This window comes from Pyrus communis, chromosome 12 (genome assembly GCF_963583255.1).
Source record: "Pyrus communis chromosome 12, drPyrComm1.1, whole genome shotgun sequence".
NCBI classification, from domain to species: domain Eukaryota; kingdom Viridiplantae; phylum Streptophyta; class Magnoliopsida; order Rosales; family Rosaceae; genus Pyrus; species Pyrus communis.
The window spans coordinates 18,248,282-18,272,686 of NC_084814.1; the positions used below are offsets into that span (position 1 = coordinate 18,248,282).

At 38.3% G+C, this 24,405-nt stretch overlaps 5 protein-coding genes across 5 annotated transcripts; 2 read left to right on the forward strand and 3 right to left on the reverse strand.

The window, feature by feature from the left end:
• The first annotated feature begins 157 nt into the window (after window positions 1–157).
• LOC137710960 (oligopeptide transporter 7-like) lies at window positions 158–5,328 on the forward strand. Its single transcript, XM_068450131.1, has 7 exons — window positions 158–310; window positions 404–900; window positions 1,005–1,102; window positions 2,972–3,541; window positions 3,720–3,975; window positions 4,231–4,413; window positions 4,623–5,328. The coding sequence occupies exons 1-7, from the start codon at window positions 271–273 to the stop codon at window positions 5,226–5,228; spliced, it is 2,250 nt and encodes a 749-aa protein (XP_068306232.1). The 5' UTR covers window positions 158–270; the 3' UTR covers window positions 5,229–5,328.
• Window positions 5,329–7,457: 2,129 nt separating this feature from the next.
• Window positions 7,458–12,555, forward strand: LOC137710388 (putative N6-adenosine-methyltransferase MT-A70-like). Its single transcript, XM_068449357.1, has 7 exons — window positions 7,458–8,805; window positions 9,879–9,977; window positions 10,351–10,434; window positions 10,528–10,883; window positions 11,004–11,220; window positions 11,467–11,546; window positions 11,979–12,555. Exons 1-7 carry the CDS (start codon window positions 7,558–7,560, stop codon window positions 12,223–12,225), a joined length of 2,331 nt encoding a protein of 776 aa, XP_068305458.1. The 5' UTR covers window positions 7,458–7,557; the 3' UTR covers window positions 12,226–12,555.
• A 1,380-nt stretch (window positions 12,556–13,935) lies between these two features.
• On the reverse strand, window positions 13,936–15,001 carry LOC137709744 (early nodulin-like protein 8). Its single transcript, XM_068448724.1, has 2 exons — window positions 14,716–15,001; window positions 13,936–14,419 (listed from the first exon to the last, which is right to left on the reverse strand). Exons 1-2 carry the CDS (start codon window positions 14,906–14,908, stop codon window positions 14,028–14,030), a joined length of 585 nt encoding a protein of 194 aa, XP_068304825.1. The 5' UTR covers window positions 14,909–15,001; the 3' UTR covers window positions 13,936–14,027.
• A 2,269-nt stretch (window positions 15,002–17,270) lies between these two features.
• On the reverse strand, window positions 17,271–20,678 carry LOC137710747 (uncharacterized). The gene is made up of 8 exons (XM_068449868.1): window positions 20,222–20,678; window positions 19,505–19,649; window positions 19,253–19,421; window positions 18,708–18,978; window positions 18,297–18,562; window positions 17,986–18,201; window positions 17,699–17,807; window positions 17,271–17,569 (listed from the first exon to the last, which is right to left on the reverse strand). Exons 1-8 carry the CDS (start codon window positions 20,370–20,372, stop codon window positions 17,511–17,513), a joined length of 1,386 nt encoding a protein of 461 aa, XP_068305969.1. The 5' UTR covers window positions 20,373–20,678; the 3' UTR covers window positions 17,271–17,510.
• A 2,078-nt stretch (window positions 20,679–22,756) lies between these two features.
• LOC137711035 (uncharacterized) lies at window positions 22,757–24,330 on the reverse strand. Its single transcript, XM_068450231.1, has one exon. The coding sequence runs from the start codon at window positions 23,962–23,964 to the stop codon at window positions 22,885–22,887; it is 1,080 nt and encodes a 359-aa protein (XP_068306332.1). The 5' UTR covers window positions 23,965–24,330; the 3' UTR covers window positions 22,757–22,884.
• Window positions 24,331–24,405: the final 75 nt, after the last annotated feature.

The following is a 24,405-nucleotide window of genomic DNA, read 5'->3' on the forward strand; positions in this document are numbered from 1 at the left end:
GCTAATTTTCCTAATTAGTTTTGATGGCGCCATGCAACTAGATTTATTATAAAATCTCCTAAAATTAGTTACCATTTACCACCTATGAAATTAAACTTCTTAGATTTTGACTATCCTGCCTACCCTCTCTCCCTCTTAATATTCTCAGTCCTCTAGATAATTCAATTCCTCACTACAAAACAATCACACACGGAAAAATATATATCCAAAATCCATTTAATTATACTTAGGAATAAAAAACACAGAATAACAGAAAGCAGCAGAGAATCCATGGAAGAAGCATCGTCTCATGAAATCACATCCCCTCTCAGTAAGCCCCCTTCATTTATTTTACATTTTTCTCTTTTTCTCTTTTTGTTTTTTTCCTAATTTTACTTTTTTTGGTTTCTGGAAATATTTGCAGTTCCTGAGGAAGATAAAAAACATGGCGACTTCCATGGCCAATCATCATCTTTCCAATCAACAGATGAAGAAAATTCACCAGTCGAACAAGTAGCTCTAACTGTGCCGACCACAGACGATCCATCCCTCCCAGTCTTAACGTTCCGAATGTGGGTCCTAGGCACTCTCTCCTGCGTCCTCCTCTCCTTTCTCAACCAGTTCTTCTGGTACAGAACTGAGCCCCTCACCATCACCGCAATCTCCGCCCAGATCGCGGTGGTGCCTCTGGGGCAGCTCATGGCTTCCAAAATCACCAACCGTGTCTTCTTCAAAGGGTCCCGCTGGGAATTTACCCTCAACCCTGGCCCTTTCAACGTTAAGGAACATGTTCTAATTACCATCTTCGCCAACTCCGGCGCCGGCACCGTCTATGCCATCCATATTGTTACCGCGGTTAAAGTTTTTTACAAGAAGCACATCACCTTCTTCGTGTCCTTGCTTGTCATCTTAACAACTCAGGTAGGTTTTTGTTAAATTTTGAAGTTTTAATTGATTTATTTGTTGAAGAAGGTTTGTTTTGATATTTTGTTGATTAGGTTTGATGGGGTTTGAATGGTTGGTAGGTATTAGGGTTTGGTTGGGCTGGGATTTTCAGAAGGTACTTGGTTGAGCCAGCTGCTATGTGGTGGCCAGCAAACCTGGTTCAAGTTTCACTGTTCAGGTACGTACATTTTTTTTACCATTTTACTATACAATATTTACTGCATATTAAGGTGGTGTTAAATTTGTCATCTCATTTTTTTCCTCTATATTTTTGGGTTATGAATATTCCATGGATTCCGTTGTTTTTTGGGTGGCCGTCGAGCTTATTGCTTTTGACTGGTTGGTACCTCGGTTTGGGGGGTCTAGAATTTAGAAGAGGGGCAGGTATCTGCATTCAAGCAGTGTCGTTTTCAGTAGTCGTCACAAAAGTTTATCACGCTAGCTATAATCATGACAGAGATATTAGTTGTTTGCATTGTTTTGGCATCTACAGAATATGATTTATGAACCCCATTTTGTACATGTATCATAAAAGTATAGATGACATTTTATTTTCAATAATTAAAGATAATTTTTCAATCACAACTAATTTTTCTGCAAACGTTCATGCATGCAACAAATCTTCGGTACATCACGACGCACGACACGCTGTGGATAGAGGTTTTTTTTTTTTCTTTTTCTTTTTAGAAAGACATTCTAATTACAGTTCGCTACGACACCAGTTATAAAGTCTAATTTTATCACGAAAGCTATGTGTACCTAACATCTTCTAGTAATTTGGCAGGAGACTGATTATCCTTTCTGAATTAGAAGACCAATTTTATCAAACAAAAATATTACTATTCTCCTCCACGTGCGTTTCAGTTCTTCTCCACGTGGGTTTCAATTCTCCTCCACATTGGTTTTTTGCCAATCTGCTCTTCACTCTTTTTTATATAGTAATCACGTTAATTAATACTTAAATAATAATTTAATCATCAATATTCACATTATTTGGTTTACAAATTTTAATTTAAAATTTTAGTTTCTCTAACATAAGATTAATACAAATATGTGATAAGAATAACTTTTTTGTTTTAAATGATTACTCGTAAACAAACGGCATTTTTGGATTCATTTGGATGTTTAATTATATAGGCTTCTCCTTAAGTAATATGGATGACGAGTTGGGTTGTCCAACACACAAAAGAAATACATTGTTTACATATAAAACCAAAACAAGTCATTATTGTCCATTCTTTTTATTTTATTTTTTATATAAGAAATCATAATCACGTAAAAGATTCTTCATTATTCTTGAACTTAAGGGAAGGAGAATTATAAAAGAAATTCTTGCCATGTCTCTTCATGCTAGAATCTGGGGGTATATTTCTTATGGATAATGGTTGGGATATCAAGTTTTTGAAATCAAATTGCAAACTAAATGATGTGTCATCAATAAGACATAAGTACGTTAATCGACACTTAATTAATAATCAAATCATCAACAATCACGTCATTTGACTTGCAAATTTGATTTAAAAAACTTGGTCTCCCTAGCATTACCCATTTCTTATTTGTAAGTAAGAAACTTTTAGGTTCGACTTGTGTAGACGACTAGTTCTATACTAAATTTTTATAACTAGACTATTGTATGTGCTTTAGTCCATATATTATATATATTAGTGTAAATATATCGTTGCATTAAAAAGATTAACAAGTTTAATCAACTTTAATAGTAAAGAAATTTAAAACTCTAGAAATTTTTCTTCAATGATATGTAAAATTAAGTGGTATGAAAAATGTATGAAAATAAAAAATTTAACAGTTGTTCAACCACATTAATAATTAAAATACCCATAACATTAAGTGGTACATAACATTAAAGCCACACTTAGCCTATAAATCCCAAATTCACTACCAAATTTTGATGAGCAAGTTGCAATAATTTCATTTGTTCATGCATCATTTCACTTTAAATCTCGTTACTAAAGCAAAATAATTGCATATCACACCCATGCCACACATTATTGATTGACTAACATTTGAGAGAATCTTCATGCCACAGGGCTCTCCATGAGAAAGAAGTAAGGCCCAAGGGTGGGTTGACACGTACACAGTTCTTCCTAATAGCATTCATGTGCAGCTTTGCCTACTATGTTTTCCCAGGCTACCTCTTTCAGATGCTAACCTCCCTCTCATGGATATGTTGGATTTTTCCCACCAATGTCTTGGCCCAACAGCTCGGCTCAGGTCTTTATGGGCTTGGAATTGGAGCTGTTGGGGTTGACTGGTCAACCATCTCCGCCTATCTTGGAAGCCCACTAGCAAGCCCATGGTTTGCCACAGCCAACGTGGCTGCTGGTTTCTTCTTTGTCATGTACATATTGACTCCCCTTTCTTACTGGTTTAATATCTACAAAGCCAAAACCTTCCCCATTTTCTCAAACTCAATGTTCACATCGGATGGTCAAGAATACAACATAACAGCCATCATCGACTCCAATTTCCGCCTTGATTATGATGCCTACGAACGGGAAGGTCCTCTTTACATCAGCATAATTTTCACCATAGCTTACGGTGTTAGCTTTGCTGCACTTACCGCCACAATTGTACATGTTGCTCTATTTCATGGAAGGTAGCAAGTCAAATTTCACAACCAATGCGTTTTAACTAGTAGTCAGTTGTTTACATTTATGTGTGTATCTCACTGAGCGCATGACTTGTCACGTGATGAGACAGATTTATACATAGTATGCATTCAATGATAGATATGTAGGGTTTTGAAGCTCATTCTTTGGCTATATGGTATGTAGGGAAATATGGGAGCAAAGCAAAGCAAGTTTCAAGGATAAGAAAATGGACATACACACAAGGCTGATGCAGAGGTACAACCAAGTGCCTGAGTGGTGGTTTGTAGTCATACTTTTGGCCAACATTGCACTCACTATATTTACCTGCCAATATTACAATGACCAACTTCAGTTGCCTTGGTGGGGGGTTTTACTAGCTTGTGGTATTGCCATTTTCTTCACCCTCCCAATTGGGATTATCACTGCCATTACAAATCAGGTACCTAATTTGACACTTATTCTAGCTAATATTTTCATTCAAACCTCCTTTAGAATCGAGAAATATAACCACTCAAACCCTTGTTTAGATAATACTTCAACTCCCTTTTAGTTGTACTTTAACCTCGTCGAGCAGTGCTCAAACCCCCCCCCTTCGAGTGGTTAATACTTTTAAAAGCTAATAATTTTACATTCAAATTTTGGTTGTTTTGGTTTCTTCATTAAGATCACCTTTTATTATGCATTTCTATGGCAGGCACCAGGCTTGAACGTCATTACTGAATACATAATTGGGTACATCTACCCAGGATACCCAGTTGCTAATATGTGCTTCAAGGTTTATGGCTACATAAGTATGTCACAAGCCATCACATTTTTGCAAGACTTCAAGCTTGGCCACTACATGAAAATTCCTCCAAGAACTATGTTCATGGCTCAGGTACATTTTCTAGTCCAAATTTACAAGAGATTCTATCATGCAACCGAAGTTATATTATCATGTTTCTATATCTCTCATCACGTGATAAGATCACATTCACATAACGAGAGATAAAAAAACATGTGGCTATATATATATATATATATATATATATATATATATGTCGGTTGACCCAAACATCTCCCCTAATGTACCCTTTCACCTCTTAGGTTGTGGGAACCCTAATAGCAGCCATAGTCTACTTAAGCACAGCTTGGTGGCTAATGGAAACCATCCCAGACATATGTGAGGACACGACATCAGTGTGGACTTGCCCGAGCGACACAGTGTTTTATGATGCCTCAGTCATATGGGGATTGATTGGCCCTAGAAGAATATTTGGTGACTTGGGCACGTATGAGGCAGTCAACTGGTTCTTCCTAGTTGGTGCAGTTGCCCCCATTTTTGTATGGCTAGCTGCCAAGGCCTTCCCACAACAAGAGTGGATTGGGCTCATCAACATGCCGGTCCTCATGGGAGCGACAAGCTCAATGCCGCCAGCTACGGCAGTGAACTACACTTCTTGGATCATTTTAGGGTTTTTGTCTGGTTTTGTAGTGTATAGGTATAGGCCAAATTGGTGGAAGCGGCACAATTATGTTCTATCTGGGGCACTTGACGCAGGACTTGCCTTCATGGGGGTACTTTTGTATTTTAGTTTGGGGTTGGAGGACATTAGTCTTAACTGGTGGGGGAACGACCTTGATGGTTGTCCCCTGGCTACTTGCCCTACGGCCAAGGGAGTGGTTGTGGAGGGTTGCCCTATTTACACATAAAAGAAATTGTAAATTGTATATATAAGTCATTTTTGTTTCTTTCTTAAATAATTGCACCAGTTGGATAGAAAATGATCAATAAATTTTAATCGATTGTTTATATTCTTGATTTGTAAAAAAGGATGAAACGATGTGTTCAGAGTCTTAGTTACGTAAGATCTGATTGTGTATAAATACAAGGGGTGTTATCCACACATCATTTTTTTACTTCTCACACACCCTTTGTTAATTTATGTCCGTTAATCTTCTTCAATTCATCCGATCCGACGGTCAAAAACTAAAAAGGTGTGGAAGAAGTAAAAAGGGATGTGTGGATATCACACCTCTAAATACAAAAGTAGAGTTCATGTTCCTTGTGAAAATAAAATGCACGATCATACATCTAGTTGAGCTGATTCCTATTAACAAGCAAAATTTGACATCTTATAAATCATCTTATGAGGTGGTTTGTGAAAATTACTGTGTGTTTGTTTGATACATCACTTAGAATGAGTTGGCTCCGTAATTACCTAAAAACACTTTGATTCAAGTCCAAAAATTTAAGCTATTTTTGAATTTATTCGAGTTTTTTTATTTTTCAACTTTAATTAAATTCCTTGATTTATGCATATTTACTTAAAAATTTTATTTGAATATTTAAATATGAAAATATAACCACTTTCACGAAACTAGTTAAAAAAATTTCAAATATGTACATGTAACCTATGATATAAGTATCTTTGAAAATAAATAAAAAATTAATTTACCTATCATCCATAAAAATAGTTCTAAGAAATTTCATCTTCCATATGTTTAAAAATTCAGATGAGTCTATATGCTGATATATAATAGACCTACAATGTAGCTTTGTTTTTTTTTTTTTTTTTTTAACAAACGATATTATCTATACTAAAAGGAAGGAGTGGGCTAAGCCTCACAATAGAATAGCAATAATGTGGTTTGAATTCTCCTTTGGCGAGAATAAAACTTAGGACCTCTCACTTACGAGTGAAGAAGAATACCACTAAACCATAGTACTAAGTGACACAATTTAGCTTAAGTTAACACAACTAACTTGTGATGGAGGTAGAATAAAAAATTGAGATACGAATTAGGAGCAGTAAAAGGGATAAAAAAAATTATATTTAATTCTAAATTTGAATAAAAGATAAACTTATAAATAAGGATGACAATTATCAGAATTTATCAAAAGAGTAATTTAAAAAAAAATGCTGATGCAGATAATCAGTAAATAGACGTAACCCAATAATGACTCACAAAATTGAACTTATATCAAGTAGGGGTGGAAAAAATTCCCAAAAATCCCGAACCGAACCGAAAAAATCCCGATCCCAAACCAAAAATTTCCCAAACCTAAATTCCCGAAATTTTCGGGATGCTATCCCGAACCGATCCCAAAATTTCGGTATGGGATTCGGGATTGGCTTCTCAATATTTCGGGAATCCCATACCGAACCGAAAATATATAATGTTAATTATTATATATATATATATTTATACATATATATATATATATTTATACATATATATATATACATTATTCTTTTATAATTGATGCTAGTAGTTTCTAATTCATGCTCTGCAACCTGGAATGCCCTACACCTTGCATATTTTTCATGTTCGGTTTGATATTCATGTGGATTTTATTATTACTGCTGCCATGACTGATGATTTTAGAAGACTTGATTCTTTTGTCTCTTAACAGATTGCAAAAAGGGTTTAATTAATTTGAATTTTGACTATGATAAAAACAGTCAGGCATGCCAGTGTTCAATTAAATGGTAGTGTGAATGAAATGAAATTCCTAGTTCATGAATGTGTTCTTGAATTATATATTTGAAGAACAATTCATAATTTCATATTTCAATTTGGGATTCCCGATTTGTCCCAAAATCCCGAAAATATTTCGGGATTCCCGAAATTTGGGATTCCCGAAAATTTGGTTTGGGATTGGTCTTCAAATTCCTGTCCCAAAAAATTTTGGTTTGGGATTCGGGATACTAGTTTCGGTATGGTATCTCATACCGAACCACCCCTAATATCAAGTTTACAACATGGTTAGCCACGTCAGCAGACACATTAGTCCTGTCGGACTAAGTGGGCTGACCGGGCCCGATGGCCTAAATTTGAAAGCAAGGTCCAACCCTCGGCCCAGACGAATGAGCCCAATTGGCCTGGCCTCGCCAATACAAAGACCCTCCGCTATTCCTAGAGACGGGGATACGTTAGTTTGCTTCGGCTGCTTCATCTTCTAAAACCTCACTCAAATCTCAGTCGCTCGCACAGAGAAAACCACAACAAATCCATAGCACCAGCAGCAGCAGCAGCAATGGAGACCCAATCGGAAGGTGGAGGAGGCAAATCCATGGCCAGCATCCGAACCATGGCTCAACAGCTCGAAGCTCGAATAGAGTCTCAACGCACCACCCAGCTCGAACTCCTCTCTTACCTCCAATCCCAAATCGGCCCCACCATCGTCCCCACCATTGATCTCTCTCTCAAGGTTCTCTCCGCCTTCAACGACCGCCCTTTTACTCCCACGCCTCCTCTTCCCGACTCCAAACCAAACCCCAGAAAGCCGATCGAACCCACTCTCCCTTCGACCCCAGAACCCCACCGCAGCCGCCTCCCGTCCCCTGAGCCGAAACCCACTAACCCAATTGACCAAAGCCCGAAGCTTTCTTTGAAACCGGAGAATTCGGAGCCGACCCCCCAAGCAGAACCGGAGAAATTCAGCCCCATTGATGAGATGGGGAATCCGTTATCTCTGGTTCGGGCTATGGTGGCGGTTTGCTTACTTGAAATAGTGCCCTTTTCGCGAATTGACTCGTCAGCAGTGTTGAGGAAGCTTGAGGGCGACCAGAAAGCGACTGAGGAGGAGAAGGCAGCCTTGCGCGAGATGGGAGGAGAGTCCGGGGCGATATTGGCGGTGGAGATGGCGTTGAGGTCAATGGCGGAGGAGAACGGTGGTGTGGAGTTGGAGTTTGTGGTGGGTGGTAAGTCGAGGGTTGTCGTTTTGGGGATTGACCGGACTCGGCTGATGAAGGAATTGCCAGAAAGCAAGCAGTTTCATAGCCGAGATTTGAATTCAGGAGTTGAGAATGGGAGTTTGAGTCAGAATCAGCAGCAAGTGGTGACTAGCGGCAGCGATGGTAATGGAGGTGGAGTGTTTGGGATGGGAGGCCCTAGTTCAAGGCCAATGCAGGACATGTGGATGAACCCTAATGATGCTCATATGGCCAGTTTTCCGCCTATGTTCCCTGGGAGTGGACAGCCGGGTTCATTTATGGGTCCAAGGGGTGCTCCTAATCCTAGAGTTATGGGCATGATGGGAATGCCTAGAGGGATGGGTGGTGTTCCTCCAATGCATAGAGGTAATAGTATGGGGCCAAATGCAACAATGGATAGCCCCAATTCGATGTTACATAAGCCGCGGAGTGAAGAGGAGGAACTGAAGGATGTTGAGGCACTGTTGAATAAGAAGACTTTTAGGGAGTTGCAGAAGTCAAAAACTGGTGAAGAGATTTTGGACCTCATTCACCGGCCAACTGCGAAGGAGACTGCTGTAGCTGCCAAGGTTTGTCAATGTCAATGTTTTTATTTGTATTGCTATCTTAATATATTAATGGTTTTATCTGTCAAAGACTACTCGATCAAACCTGGAAATCTGCTATGTGTAAAAACTATTACCTGTCTGTTAACTAAACAATGAGTAGGCTGAAGGTTTCAAATGGTCATGTAGTTTACTCTATAAGTGAAGGTTTATGGGTAAGTCCTATTTTATAACATTGCCCTTTTGGTCTACGTCCATTACCGGTTTTAGTAAAATTGGTGGTTGGCATAGACCGCAAGGGTATTGTTAACAAATTGAAACCATATGACTTATCATCTGTTCAATTTGTCTCAAAGAGACTCACGACATATATTACCATCCACATGAACCATTTGTGAGTAGTAAAATGGGTGTGAAACGACCATAATGCTCATGCACATGATGCGTGTGTTGGATGTCTGTTCTAAAACTTGTTCGAATTAGGAGGTTCAACTAAATTGGTAACTTCTGTAGACCACTACAGTTATATTAACAATTTTATAAAAACTTACATTGTCATATATGGTAAACCACGAGAAACTTTTGTATCTACAGCAATGTCTTAACCACCCGGTCTTACTAATCTAGCACCGTAACATGTGGAGGCGATGGGTTTGTGTTATGACACAGGTTGATTGTAACACCACATGACGGTGTTGCATATCATGTGGAAAATTACTCATAAACATGTGGGCCATATGTGATTTTATGCCTAATAAGTGTATTAATGTGATGAATAAGTATTAATATGGTGTTTTTCGTATTTTGTATTCTCTTCTTTACTTATTGACCAGTAGCACCAAAATAATGATTTTGGGTTCTGTAATCATGAGTAGGCAGCTTGTGGTGACTTGTCCAAAACATATAATTTTGCTTACAGTTTGTTCTGTATGTTACACCTGCAAGTCAATTATTTCATGGAATCATTGCTTGCACCTAAAAAATGCTCAAGCTTTCAACTTTGTAATGTGTCGAATATTTCTGGTTTTATATTTTATATGGGACTAGTTGCACCAGCAGGAAAGGCTGATGTCAGTTAATGTACTTTTTTGTTTCAGTTCAAAACTAAAGGTGGTTCACAGTTGAAGGAATACTGCTCATCCTTAACAAAAGAGGACTGCTGTCGTCAGTCTAATTCCATGCATGCATGTGAGAAGGTCGGTAAGATATAGTCAGTTAGCTGTTCGTAAAGCACAAAACATGCATTTGATCATGATTCCTTAATTCCTGAAATTAGTTACAATCAGAATGCTGCCTCTTGCTTATCATTTTTTTCTTGTTGTGCAATTTCAATTTAGAGCTTGCATCTACTCTAAGGCCTCGTTTGTTACAGAGGATTGGCTTGGATAAGACTATTCACTATATTTAAGGCATTTTGAAGGAAGAAATGGATGACAACCTTTCATATTATGTTAAAGTTGAAGGATATTCATGAAGAAAAGATATCCCTACTAATCCCCAATAACTTTGATCTTAGTACTTACAACTATTTTGGTTCTTCACATTGAATTTTATTCTCTCTTCTTTCAGGTTCATTTTAGGCGAATAATCGCTCTACATACCGATGTCAATTTAGGAGACTGTTCTTTTCTAGATACTTGTCGTCACATGAAGGTAAAGGTTACCCCCATTACTTGAGTGATAAACTAACTATATGCTAATGACTGGATTTCATAAAGTAATGCACTTTTTTGTCTCCATTGTTAGACATGCAAGTATGTCCACTATGAGCTTGATCCAACACCTGATGTGTCACACATGATGATGGGGCCTCCAGCACTCGCTCCACCTAGACAATTAAGGCCTCAACGTGCTGAATACTGTTCTGAGGTTGAACTTGGTCAACCACAGTGGATTAACTGTGATATACGCAACTTTAGAATGGACATTCTAGGGCAATTTGGAGTGATAATGGCAGATCCACCATGGGACATTCATATGGAATTGCCTTATGGGACAATGGCTGATGATGAAATGCGCAATCTTAATGTTCCGGCATTGCAGACTGATGGTCTAATTTTCCTTTGGGTCACTGGACGTGCAATGGAGCTTGGGCGTGAATGGTATGTGTATGCTTTGGCCATCTGTCAACTATATGTTTCCTGAAACATATAATCAAATATGCTTAGTTGTATCTGCTTATTCTTTGTCTTTCGCTCACAGAAATATCACTGTTCTTGCAGTTTAGAATTTTGGGGATACAAGCGTATCGAGGAGATAATTTGGGTAAAGACTAATCAACTTCAACGAATAATTAGAACAGGGCGGACTGGCCACTGGCTTAATCATAGCAAGGAGCATTGTCTTGTTGGAATAAAGGGGGAACCATTAGTAAATAGAAATATTGATACTGATGTCATTGTTGCCGAGGTCAGAGAGACAAGCCGCAAGCCAGATGAGGTTAGTGGAATATGCATCATATAATTCTGCAGTGAAATACCTATTGAAATATAGTTCATCCCAATTCGCTTACAGGACGAACAATATTATAATTGTACATTTCCCTTACAATTTAAGAGGTGGTTGTCTAGAAGTTACTGCCTTCTGCTAGAGAGTTTTGTCTTAATTATCGTCTTTATTGTATTATTATTACTTTAGTTTTTCTCAAGAATTCAAATTTGACTAAATATACGTGCATTCCTGCAGATGTACCCTTTGTTGGAGAGGGTAAGTCCAAGGACAAGAAAACTGGAACTGTTTGCTCGCATGCACAATACTCATGCAGGGTATGATTTTTGTACTAACGATTGTAATTGTTTAAAGTGGTCCTTCGTTGTTGTTGATTACCAACGTAGTAAGTAGCGATTTTGGCATAAACTGATAATCAAGGTAAGCAGAGTATCCTGTGACAAACGGTGACAATTTGAATATAGTCCTGTCTTAGGTTTCTGTAGGTTAAAGGTTTTTGATTGTGCAACTCAAAGTCGGGTATCATGGTAATGAGGGTAGATGCCATTGTATCTCTTTCCCATAGTTATAATGCGTTTACCATTGTTTATTCCTTGTTGTCTGTGGGGCTTTACTTGAAAATCAAGCTTTCTAACCCTCCACTTGCGTTGCAGATAGACAACCAATATGAGTGTGTGTTTATTTTGCTACCATCTTGGTTATGGCTTTATGTTTTTTTTTTAACTTTATTCGAAACTATCTTGTATCAGGTGGATGTCACTAGGTAATCAACTGAGTGGTGTACGATTGGTTGATGAAGGCCTGCGTGCACGATTCAAGGCTGCTTATCCGGATGTGGAGGTGCAGCCCACTTCCCCACCCAGGCCATCTGCTATGGAAGTCGACTCTACTGCTGCCCAAATGCGGAGTCCATTTTCAGAAACTGCAGCTCCGGAGGCCCCCTATGCTGCTTCTGAAGTTAAGCCTTCACCAATGGATGTTGAAATGGCCGGTTAATTAACCATTAGATTCATCGCAGTTACTCAACCGAAACAGCACTCCGTTGTCTGGTACATTTGTACTGAGATGTTGAGAGGAAGTCCTGCTCGGCCCTTGCCCGGATTACGATAGTAATGTAATGAGCTTGAAAGGGACTCCATGATCGTCATCGATTCTGTCAGATGTGTTCACCTCATCTTAGTTAAGAAAAAACGGTGGTATGACGAGGGTTTATTAGTGTACTTCTGTGCCATATAGAATCGAGCATACCATGTTTTACAGTTACTACAAACAAATTTATTTTCGGCCTTCAAGGAGCCCTAGGAGGTGAAAATCTCATTTACAGTTCAGTAATAGCGATAGTAACAGTGATGGTATCACCGACATTAATCAGTTAACAGTTTAAGTACAATTGATATTGTTGAGGCACCATCAAAATATGGTTTTTGGAATGAATTTGTGGCGTCAGCCTATATGGTTAATCATTTTTATCATTTATTCTAGAAAAGAGGGTTAATCATTTTTATCATTTATTCTAGAAAAACTAATGAAAAAAACTTGAAAACTTTGAGTTTTAACGATAAGGATAAAATAAAAGAGAAGTGAATAGTATCAGAATTGATTATTTTAGTGTAAAAATGTGGTTTTTCTTAAAAGTGAACAATATCTAGGAGTTTTTCGTTAAAGCTCTCTTTATTCTTTAGCATTTATTCATTCAATTCAACGATCAAAAATTAAAAAGCGTTTGGTGGATAAAATCACCCTTATTCTTTGTCTATTATGTTCCTTGGATTTTCATTATCCCTAACTTTGTCCTTTCAATTGTTTGTTACATTCAAGATTTTGAGTTTCAGTAGTTGGGTCCCTTTCAATGTTAGCGTTACGAAAATCGAAAAAATGGGGAGCTTGCTTGTATAGCCTAGTGACTATCCGAGTCAATAAAATAAAGACACATAAAAAAAACAATTTTATTTTATATCATTGTATTATTAGCATATGAAATCACTATGCCAATAGACCGGTGTCATATAAAATATTATTTTAAAAATCAAATCAGCGACAAAATTTTCTCATTTGTGAGATATTTTATTTATTTTGAATCTATGATATGCTGCATAGTTTTGATTGGTGACCCACGTAAGAGGGAGATGAGACATTGTTGTCACACCGTCGCGGGCAGGCAAGGCAACCCACGTCCAGCTGGAAACCTAATAATTGTACAAACAATTAGACCTGCTCACCACCATCATTGCCCGGCGGTGTTCTGTTAAAAGAGTGAAATGGTAAGGAGATTCTCTAAACGTGGAATTCTTCGTAGATTTTCTGACATTTCATGCATTTGGCACAATAGTTTGTAATGTTGAAATAAAAATTAATTTTAAACTGCAAGGCGGAAAAGAGTCTATAGATAGTACAATTTTGAGAAAAATCCCCTTAACATTTCTCTTTTGACTTGTCACATGTGAGGAAAACCATGTGATCTTTCTCGACACCAGAAAAAAGTACTTTATAACTTTCTGGTTGAGGTTAAAGCCCCTTCAATCGAGACCTATCAGGAATTGTACATAAATATCAAAATACGATTATATGTTTATTTCTCTATTTACGCTGTTTCAAAAATTAGGAATTTCATCAAAAGAATCTAAGAACAAGAACACTAAACATCACATAAGGAATTTTATTTATTCTGTTGAATTAACAAAAAGAATTACAACACCAAAACTTCCATATTACAGAACCAATATTAACGGGAAAAAGAAAAAAATAGAATCACCATCCAAATGTGAGGAGAAAATTCAACTCATGAATGTTAAGGGTCTTCACGTATTGCCACGGAAAAGTGCAAACACCACAAATCCAACAACGGCCGCTGCGAAAACTGGAAACCTTTGTGACGGAGAAGAAGAAGAAGGCGGAGCCGGGATGGTGCCAAAGACGGTGGGGTAAGAAGGAGCAGAAGCATCCAATGAACTAGGGCCGGAGGAAGGAGAGTCAGCAGAGCCATTGCCAGACAGAAAGGAAATGTGGAGCTTCTGGTTCTTTTCGCAATGGCCCGGTTCGCCGCTGGTGAAGTAGAAATCCCCCAATGTGGTGAAATTGAAGAGAGAGTTGCCGTCGTTCATGTACAAGATTGGATCTTTGAGGTTGCAGCTGCCGTAGGATTGTGCTGTCACTTGAATCACCGAGTCTTGGCTTGGTGGGTACAAAAACACTGCATATCGAAGAAAGAAATGAGAAAGGTGACGTTCTAAACTGCTCTAAATTATTCAAACTTCTTGCAATGGGGCCGGGACATTGTTCTTGCCCTCACATAAGGGAAATGAATCAATTTAGTCTCCCTTTTGTTCTTTTAGTGATTTGTTTGACAATGTGATATTCCAAACTGCGATATATTATTGGAAGGGCGATTTGAAATGAGATGCAATGAAACGGCCATACTACAACAGGCGAACTGACCTAACCGACATCTGTCGTTTGGAAAGGAGAAAAGAGGAAGAAGAAACTTACAAAGAGAATCTCCAAGCTTGAATTGATGGTATTTTGACCATTTGGTGTAGACCTGTGGATTTGCAGAAGTTGGTATTCCCCAAGAATCTAGATCTCCTACTTTGTAATGGTAACAGAGCACTTGGGACTGAATTAACATGAGGAACTGCAGAGCCAATAGGAAGTGCAATCTTGGAGTTCTGAGGTTAGCCATCTCTCTCTCTAACCCCTCCCCCACTCTCTCTCTCTCTCTAACTTCCACTCTCTCTCTCTAACTTGAGAGGTTTATTCTTGAATTTGGGTGTGAGAGTTTTGAGAATTAGTCACTGGATGGGCAAAATTGGCTCTGAGGGTGTCTGCAGACAGATAGCCTGAAGACAGAATTACCAAATGCCCCTTGGTATGTGTGTGATGCAGATGGTTTACATCTTTTTAGAGATGGTCAAAAGAGTAAATGTCAAGCCAGCTGTATCTCATAAGGGGCATCAAAAGGATATAAAAGGTATTTCCACACTTTTTTTTTAACATACATTTATTTATTTCTAACTATCGAATTAGATGGAAAAAAAAAAGAGTTTTAACGGTACTGTTCACTTTTAGAGAAAATAACATTTTTATTCTAAAAAGTGATTTCTGATACTATTCACTTACAACACTTTTTTGCCCTTTTGATTAAAACTCAAAGTTTTCAAACCCTTTTCATTAATTTTCCTAAAAAAATAATGGGAGATATGTAAGAGAAGAATTTAGGTGAGACAACCATCCCCACCGTTGAATCTCAAGTCACTAATACAAGGTCATGTAGAAAGTGCCTTACACATAAATTTTGTATAAGAGGTTTGAAGCGCCATAATAGCAATGAAGTCTCTCTCATACTTGTAGATCGTGGGAAAGGTTGGTTTGTTCTTGGTAAGTGGTAACATAATGAAGAGATTATCAGTTAGGAGAGTAATTTACACATAATATTATTATATGATATCTCAAGATGATCACGCATTATCAACGTTTTAAATTTGATACTTAACAGTGAGTAATTGGCTCCAAAGTTTGTTGATAGGATGAAATTAGAAAACCAACATCATATGGCCAATAATTTCACATGGGCAAGTTGGGGTGGTGATCTATGGATTCAACACCAAATGGGATTAAGAATTTTCATTTTAATATGATTGGGAAGATAAAACGAGTTGTAATTGGATGATTGGATCATGTGGAGCACAAATGGAGTAGCATGAGAGCCTCTCTATTCCACATGGAGTGTTTGTCTTCTAGATTCAGTCACAGCCAGAGGCCACTTAGGGGTCACACCTACTTAGATTTGGCTGCAATACTTATTTATATTTAATAATATCATCGTCTCGATGTCAAATAGTTATTGTATTAAATACATATATTAACATAAATTATAATTTAACCGTCAATTGATGATTGTATTGAATACATGTAAGTATTACAGTTAGTCCCCATCTACTTGAAATTGTCTTAGTAAATTATAGTCAATCTATAAAAAATAAAATTAGTAAATTATAGTCAATCTATGAAAAATAAATAAATAGAAAATTTATATCAAAAGCTTTTTCATTGCCCAATAATAATTCAAGATTATTATTATTATTATTATTTTGCTAGGAAATAAACTTCATTAAGAAAATGAGAATCCCCGAGAACACTTGGGAGTCCATACAGTCAAATACAAACACTTGGCAATACTGTGAACAACGGATGTAATAGCATCGGCTAGAGATTTGGCTTCTCTATAACATATTGCTATTGAATAGAATCAAAAGAGGTCGCCAGCCATTTGATGCCCTCGAATATAATTATGTGCCTCCAAGAGATCTCGCATTGGTCGAGAATCCCATCTATAACCATCTTGGAGTTCCAGCAACAATTGGCCTTCCAAGAGAATCTCGAATAACAAATCCTCCAACAGCTGAACCTCTAGTCACTGAGCCATCAAAGTTGATCTTTAAAGTGCCTTCTCTCGGAGCTTTCCATTTAATAGTGACTATAATTTAATTCCTATGTTGACTCTCCAATTAAGAAAACAATGTGAACATTCTCTCTGTTGGCTTTATGGAGTTCAGATTCTCATAAATTCAAGACTTCAATGTCCAACATTTTCAAATTTTGAAATGCAAAAGAACACTACAACGTCGAGATTCTCTTTTTCTTATACTAGGAAGAGGGATTTCGAACTCGAAACTTAATACGAAGGTGAATACTCTTAATCAACACCGAACTGCAAAGCCTCTTGTCAATGTTAACATCCGCCTGAGTTCAAATTTCAAAGACGACAATTGTTTGATTGAAGAAAAAACTAGATGCGATCTCATATTTCATAGGTGTATCAACGAAGGAAAAATAGAAATGTAACAAGTATATGCTACCTCCAAGTATTTCTAATAGAAACAAAAAAACAAAAACCAAAAATAAGGGGACAATAAAAGGGAGGGAAAAGAAACCATCACTTGCATGTGTCCTTACATTTTCCACCATTCATATGACAAAATATACCTGATAAAGCACCAGTCTACCATAATTGGAGAATACATGAACTACACATAGTAACTAGAGTTGTTAGTCATTTCTTTGTGCTGTAACCACCAGCTGATTGCCCCCTGAAAATCCTCCATACCTCGTTTCGAAGTAGGAATCAAACGGGATTTTCCTCATTGATCAGACGGCAAACAGAAAACCAAGATATACAGCTTGAAAATCCAAATTACAGTAGGTTGTTTTCAGCACCAAAAAATTGCAGACATCTTTTCCTTTTTCTTCTTTTTTCCTTTATTGTTGTTATTTTCATCTTCCAATTAGTCGTTTAATGGCTCCGCTTCTGTGTCCCTCTCCTGCATTGTCCATTCTTCTGGTTCTGTAATGAAACATAAACATATTTCATTAGTAATGAACACCGTAAGGAACCCACAGAAAAAAGGAAGGGAATACAAAGATTCGAACATATTAATTAAATCGGAATATGTGTTGACTACTGCAGACTCACTTGACTTGTGGCCATCAGAAATCACCATGAGCCGCCTCTGCAATACAGCAGCCATAAAAAGGAAAATCGAGCACATACCAAACATGATGGTGATGGGAAATGCATTAACCTACAAGGAAACCAAATATTTAGATACGGGGAAAAAAGTGCAAATATAATTTTTTGTTTACCTATGAGAAGCAGAAACCATTCAAGGATACTCGTGAAATTTTTGTTTTCATAAAAAGAGCAATTTCTGATTGGTGCAGTCCCAAGGAATCATGAGCAAATGCAACCAAATCACTCACATTGTACAGCACAACACACACAAAGATGTTGAGAGGAATGCGGAAGAAGTTCATGATGGTGCTTCTCGCCTCCTCTGGGATGTATTGGGACCTCATTTTCATGATAGATGGCCAGAATATTCCCACACAGGCCTCAAATGTGCAGAAGCCAACAAGCTGACAATACCCTGATAATGACATGCTCCCACCTTTCACATCGGAAGGTGCAATCAAGAACTGCAAAAATTCATACACAAGTTGATGTCCGTGGTTCAAAGAAACCAAAATTCATAAATTTGAAGAAAATTGATAAATTAAAATTCATGACATACGCTTGTCACAATGGGAAGCAGAAGGGAAGCCGCAGAGACTGCAAATACAATCTGCATGTAGCTCTCAACTCTTAGGGATGAACCTGCCATCAGCCGAGATGCTAAAGAGCTTCCCAACATCGAGGCTAGCATGAATGTTGCAAAAATGAAACCATGTGGAATCTCCTCATCATTTGGGCTCAAAGCAGGAGTCCATAGGAATACAAAGGTGTACATTGAGCCTTCAAATAGGGACTGTATGGCACCCAGCAAAGCAATTTTCTCATCTGCTCCAACAGAAAATAATAGAAAAAGAATTTATGAGAAATGCAGAAGAATAAGGTTAAAGTCTAATATTATGAAAGTCAATGATGGAATTAACCACTAATGAAAAAGGAGTAAGTATCAAAAGAGATGAAATCAGGGATTCACCGGAAGCGATGGCTATGGCAGCACCCCTGAACTGGGTAAGTAAGTTCTTGTTTTCTGTATCATCTCCATAATTTTCACCCCATGATACCATTATAATTGCCATGCCAATTGCCAAAAAGCATGCAGCAGCATCAAATGGAGAAACGGGGCCAAATCCCAGAGTATCTACCAGAAGATTCCCAAGCAACCCAGCTACTATAGCAATTAGACCATTTCCAAGAAATACAGCCTTAGAGAATGTCAATGAAAGCCACTGTTGCTCGAAGCCCCTCTGCAAAAATTAAGCAATTGAAGTGAATGAAATTTACTTTTATGACACAATGTCTAAGTAACAAAAAAAGATGACTTGAATTGAGCCCTATGGACCCAATCCAACTTAAACCTCCTGGGCCGTGCCATATAAAAACAATGCACATAAGTAGGAAGTCCATAATATCAAAAGAATGATATATTCATTGACAAATTTGTCACAGTAACTACATATTGGAGACTTTCACATATACAATCTCCAGAATTGCAATTAATTAGCTGAGCAGTTGTCACACCTTATTATGTTCCGCCACAAGCCAAGACTCAAAAGCTGAAAAAAGTAGAGAAGTAGCAATGCCTCCCAATATGCGTCCCAACAATAAAACCTTATAGTCGGGAAAATGTTTGGTGAAGCAGCTTAGAATGTAAGTTATGCAGTACGTAATACATGCCCTCTTCCGACCCCTGGATTTGACATATCATTATTCAGAATCAATAATGTGATCATGTTAAGGGAAATAAAGCTAATCAACAAGGAAACCTCTTACTGTTTGTCAGCTAGAGATCCAACAACTGTCCCGAACAACATGGATGATCCAAAGCCAGCAATAAAAAGTTGTCCAATGTCCCCCTTGCTGAACCCATACTGGCTGTATAGATAGTAAACATATGGACCCTGCAACCAATCACCGGCTATATCCCGCAACCAATTCGATCAGATCCAGAAATGATACAACATATCTAGTATAAATCCCAATGTTAAGCATCAAGCTACTTCAATTCCAAGCAATTTTCAAGGACAACAATACTCTTGAGACCAAAAAGGTTAATGTTACCATAATCAATGCAATGAAGTCCACTACAAGCAAAAGATCCCGAAACCACGGTATAAAGAAGTACACAAATTGTAGAATCAAGAATGATAAGGGTTTTCATATCACTTTGCGATCGAATCAAGACACTGTAAATTGTAGAAGAATCTCTAATTTCAGTCCAATTGGGTTTTCCTATCACTTCACAATGGAATCAAAATTTCAAAGACAAATTCGATCCAAAATGAAGTCCACTGCAAGCAAAAGATTCAGAAACAGCACAGCCAAATACATAAATCACCACTCCAAGCAACTGTAAATTGTGGAATGCATAATTTTAGTCCAATTGGGTTTTCACATCACTCCACCACGCAATCAAAAAACAGCAAATTCGATCCAAACATTCAAATCTTAAAAAAAACCCAGATGAAAAAATGGCAGATCCGGACGTACCCATCATGAGAGAGTATATGAGGAGGTAATTGTTCTTGAAGGCATTGAAAGCAGAGGTGGTATGAATGCGATCTTTGTTGTTCTTGCTCAGCTCGAGAGCTGCCACCACCGCTGCCATTCCCCCGAACAGAAGGATGTAGAACAACTCCATTGCTGCTGCTGCTGCGAGCTCTCAGTCTCTCTCTAAAACCCAGAAAACAAAAGGGAATCGATGAGAGAGAGAGAGGGAGGGGGGAGCGAGTGGGAGGGAGTGTTGAGTAGTTGAGAAGCTTATAAAGGACCGGGTACCAACTGTGAAACGGACGTGGAGTGGAATGCGAAGTTTAGGTGGTGGGAATGCGATTTGTTGAATTGAAAAAAGGGGTTCAAGATTTCCCGGGGAATCCAATTCCCGCAAATCTCACACCGGTTTTGATCCGATGGGTTTGTTGACTGTATCTACTATGTTTTCTATTTCTTTTCTTTTCTCTTTTCCGCTTCCTCTCTTTTCTTTTCAATTCTACAACGGGGTAAATTTACTGTTAGTACTACGATCCAGTAATATTTTTTTTAATTACATTATTACTAGTCTATTATGAAAATAAGCTACATGCATTCTTGAGTGTAGATAATATCGTTTATTAAAAAAAAAAAAAAAGTAAATTTGAGCTTTTTAACCAAAATAGTCTTTAAAATTAGCATAACTCCTCATTTTGGTCCTTATATTTGATACCAATAGAAGTAGTCTCTGAGTTGTCCACCATTAATCATTTTGTGTCATTCTATGGAAAATTCTATTAAACAAGGACTAAAATGACAAAAATATTCTCAATTCTCAGGAACCAAAATAAAGAGTTATGTCAATCTTAGTGACCATTTTAGCTTAAAAAAAAATCTAAATTTGAAGCCCAAGACATAAGATAGTTTTAACTCAAGTCATTTCTTATATTAGTTGTTTATGCGCGCATGAGTTGATTTTAGCTATTAATTCAAGTGGTTTATGTAGGACGCATGTGTATTAACAGCTAAAATTCGTTCTCACATGTAACTGATATTTATTAACCGCACTATTGTGGTCGTATCTCTTACAAATTTAAAATTCACATCTCAATTTCAAAAATTGCTTCAACAACATAACAACCAAATGTAATACATATAAAATTACTAAAAATAAATTAAAAATTTGTTACAAACTTATCATTCCAATTCCAAATTCCCTCAAGAAAACATCCACATACAAACTAAATCTTTAAGTTGACAAATTGGTATGGTAATTAGCAAGAGCAAGATAGTGCATTAGGCAGGGTGCACGTAATTAAGAAAAAGGTTAAAATGCAATAATCCACTTTATTTGGGAGATTAAATTTCTTAATGCTCCACAACCTATATGTTCTAGGAGATTAAGTGCATATAAGCCAACTATATGGACAAATACTTGCAACGCCATTTCTTATTCGTGGTAAACATGTCAACATCCTCTCTTTGACTTGGTCGGTTTTTTTTCCATTTTGCCTACTGCCTTGTTGTTTTTGACCCAAAAAGAGTCGGCATTCCACTCGTCGCGGAAAATCAATCCCTAAAAAGAGTCGGCATTCAACTCCTTGTTTTCAACATTTGCCAAGCTTATTCCGATTGATTAGAGTGCGTAGAACGAAAATAAGTGTACGAAGATCCTTATAAAAAAAAATATACTTCTTTACCTCCTACCCACTCCTTCTAAGAGCATCTTTAATGGGGGTTTTGTCCTTTATGAGGTTACCACATTTCCAGTCTTAACGAGAAATTTCATCGTTAATGAGTTGGAAAATAAAGTTAGATCAACTACTAGGGCTAGCAACTTCTTTTCTTAGGTAGCATAAAATCGGACTACATCTAGCCCAAAAAACCAATGGGTCCTACAAAAAAAATAGCAACCCATGTGAGCAAAATTCTATCAATCTCCTCCACTTGCGAATACACTTATGCTCTCATTTTATTTTTTTTTAATTCTTTTTTCGTACTTATTTTTCTTGCAATTTGGCTAATTAATGATCGTTTTAAATTCCATAAGAATTAAATTTTCAAATTGATTTAACGTTCATAGCCATTCATGGGTGAAATTTTCAAATAATTTTTTTTCAAAATTGTATGATACTAACTTACCAATTGGTGCTAGGTAAGTTGTTGTGTTATATATGAAAATCAAATTATTTCAGAGGGCAAAGTGGGGATTTCCTTCTTTCAACAAATGAGATTGAGATAAGGGAATCTAATCCAACGAAAGATTCATAAGTGATGAAATCTAACTGTTTCACAATTTGAACTTTTTAGGTTGAAGGGTTCATAAAATATATTAAGTTAGCATGTCCAAAAATCAACTTAAGAAAAGCTAACACAAACAAAAAAATCATCGCTTAATTAGATCACTACAAAAGAAATATATAACCTCGTATAGAGTTCGAAAGATATAACCCCTCATTAGAAGAGATTCTTTTATAAAACCCTAAAAATTTCTCGAAACTCTAAAATAAACTATATCTATTATTTTTCCAGCCACTTCTCAGTGGAATGCTCTAATTATGTAATTTGGCCGGCAATAATAATATGACCTTTATTATGAAAACATCCATGGGCCCAATACAACTACAAAAGAAAAAGAAAACGAAAAATTTACAAAAAAAATATGTTTTCAACAACCGCCCTTTTCATTCACTCCAGTACTTCTCATCAGCATCCTTCTCATCCTCCTGCTCATCATCTAAACCGTCCATCAAGCTCATCTTGAACCTCTTCACGTCCTCCACCACCGCGCCCCTAAACAGCCCAACATCAACGGCTCCGGACACCATGTGGTATCCACGTGTCCCCAAATCGCGAGGCCCATCGTGGGGCATAGCGAACCCGGCCAAGTAGGCCCCGCCATCTTTCGGGTCGGACCCCAGCACTGCCTTCTCGGCCACCTCCATCATTTTCCTCACCTTCTTGTTCGCTGGGTCCCACAGGTATCCCAAGCTGGCGCTCAGATCCAACGGTCCCATCTGAATACAGTCGACCCCATCAACGGTCGCGATGTCCTCCGCGTGCTTCACGCCCTCCTCGCTCTCCACCTGGCACATGATCAGCAGCTGGTTCTCGTAATTACTCAAATACCCCTCATCGATGCCGTAGCTGGAGGCGCGAACGACGGTATGGGCGGATCCGCGGACGCCGGCAGGAGGGAAGCGGCAGTAGGAGACGGCCTCCTTGGCGGCCTTGGAGGATTCGATCATGGGGAACATGATGCCTTGTGGACCCAGATCTAGGGCTTTCTTGGCCCAAGTTGCGGAGGTCTCGGGCAAGCGAAGAATGGCGGGGGTTTGGGTGGCGGCCAAGGCGTGGAGGCAGGAGAGGGCTTCGGGTATGCCACCGTGGCCGTGCTCCATGTCGACGACGACGAAGTCGTAGCCGGAGAGGCCAGCAATCTCGGCGAGGGTAGGGGAGAAGGAGAGGAGGAAGAGGCCATATAGGGTATCGCCATTTTGGAGGCGGGACTTGAGGGTTAGTGGGGAGGGGGAGATGGAGGTGGTGGTGGTGATTGTGGTTGTGGCGGTGGAGGAGTGGTCGGAGGAGGCGGTGGATTTGATTGAGAAGGTGGTGGGTTTGGAGGTGCGGTTTAGGGTTTTGAGTGGGGAGATGGAATTGGGTTTGATTGGGATGACGGAGATGGTTTTCCTGAGAGCTGGTGGGGTTGTTGATTTGGTGGCTCTGACTGTGGCGGCGGCGGCGGGGTAAGTCAGTGTGGCCATGGTTGCCGGTTGGGATTTTGGGTAATGGGAGAAGGCTGTAACTTTTCACTTCACTGACTCGTGAGCTACTGAGCTGTGTGTCATGACGCAGATTAATTTTGGGTGGCAAAAGAGAGGTTGTCACGTGTGCACGTGCATGTTGGACTCTTGGAGCTCTCTAACCGTCGAGCATGTATTCAACTGTACTCAACTCAAGAGTCTGTGAGTATGTAATCTAACTAAATGGCTGTAGTTTGCTCCGTTTCATGAAAGTCTTTCTCGTTTTAGGAATTATTCCCGTCTTTTCGGGTGACGGGAATTGGGGTTTAAGTTTTGTGTAACCCATAAAATGCTAAACAGATATATATATATATGCTCAGCTGGATTCAGCTAGTCGCATGGAGCTAGGAAGTTCCTTCACATAGCGACCAGGAGCTAGAACCGCATCTTCCAGTCATTGAC

Bases quoted from the DNA above. Each gene is read 5' to 3' on its own strand.
- LOC137711035 (XM_068450231.1), bottom strand. From the start codon at position 23,964: ATGGCCACACTGACTTACCCCGCCGCCGCCGCCACAGTCAGAGCCACC.
- LOC137710388 (XM_068449357.1), top strand. From the start codon at position 7,558: ATGGAGACCCAATCGGAAGGTGGAGGAGGCAAATCCATGGCCAGCATC. The intron at 10,435-10,527 runs GTAAAGGTTACC...CTCCATTGTTAG, and splicing joins ATACTTGTCGTCACATGAAG to ACATGCAAGTATGTCCACTA. The intron at 10,884-11,003 runs GTATGTGTATGC...CTGTTCTTGCAG, and splicing joins ATGGAGCTTGGGCGTGAATG to TTTAGAATTTTGGGGATACA.
- LOC137710747 (XM_068449868.1), bottom strand. From the start codon at position 20,372: ATGGAGTTGTTCTACATCCTTCTGTTCGGGGGAATGGCAGCGGTGGTG. The intron at 19,650-20,221 runs GTACGTCCGGAT...TGCGGGATATAG, and splicing joins CATATACTCTCTCATGATGG to CCGGTGATTGGTTGCAGGGT. The intron at 18,202-18,296 runs GTATGTCATGAA...GAATTTTTGCAG, and splicing joins TGCTTCCCATTGTGACAAGC to TTCTTGATTGCACCTTCCGA.
- LOC137710960 (XM_068450131.1), top strand. From the start codon at position 271: ATGGAAGAAGCATCGTCTCATGAAATCACATCCCCTCTCA. The intron at 901-1,004 runs GTAGGTTTTTGT...AATGGTTGGTAG, and splicing joins TTGTCATCTTAACAACTCAG to GTATTAGGGTTTGGTTGGGC. The intron at 3,542-3,719 runs GTAGCAAGTCAA...TATGGTATGTAG, and splicing joins GTTGCTCTATTTCATGGAAG to GGAAATATGGGAGCAAAGCA.
- LOC137709744 (XM_068448724.1), bottom strand. From the start codon at position 14,908: ATGGCTAACCTCAGAACTCCAAGATTGCACTTCCTATTGGCTCTGCAG. The intron at 14,420-14,715 runs GTAAGTTTCTTC...TTCGATATGCAG, and splicing joins CAAGCTTGGAGATTCTCTTT to TGTTTTTGTACCCACCAAGC.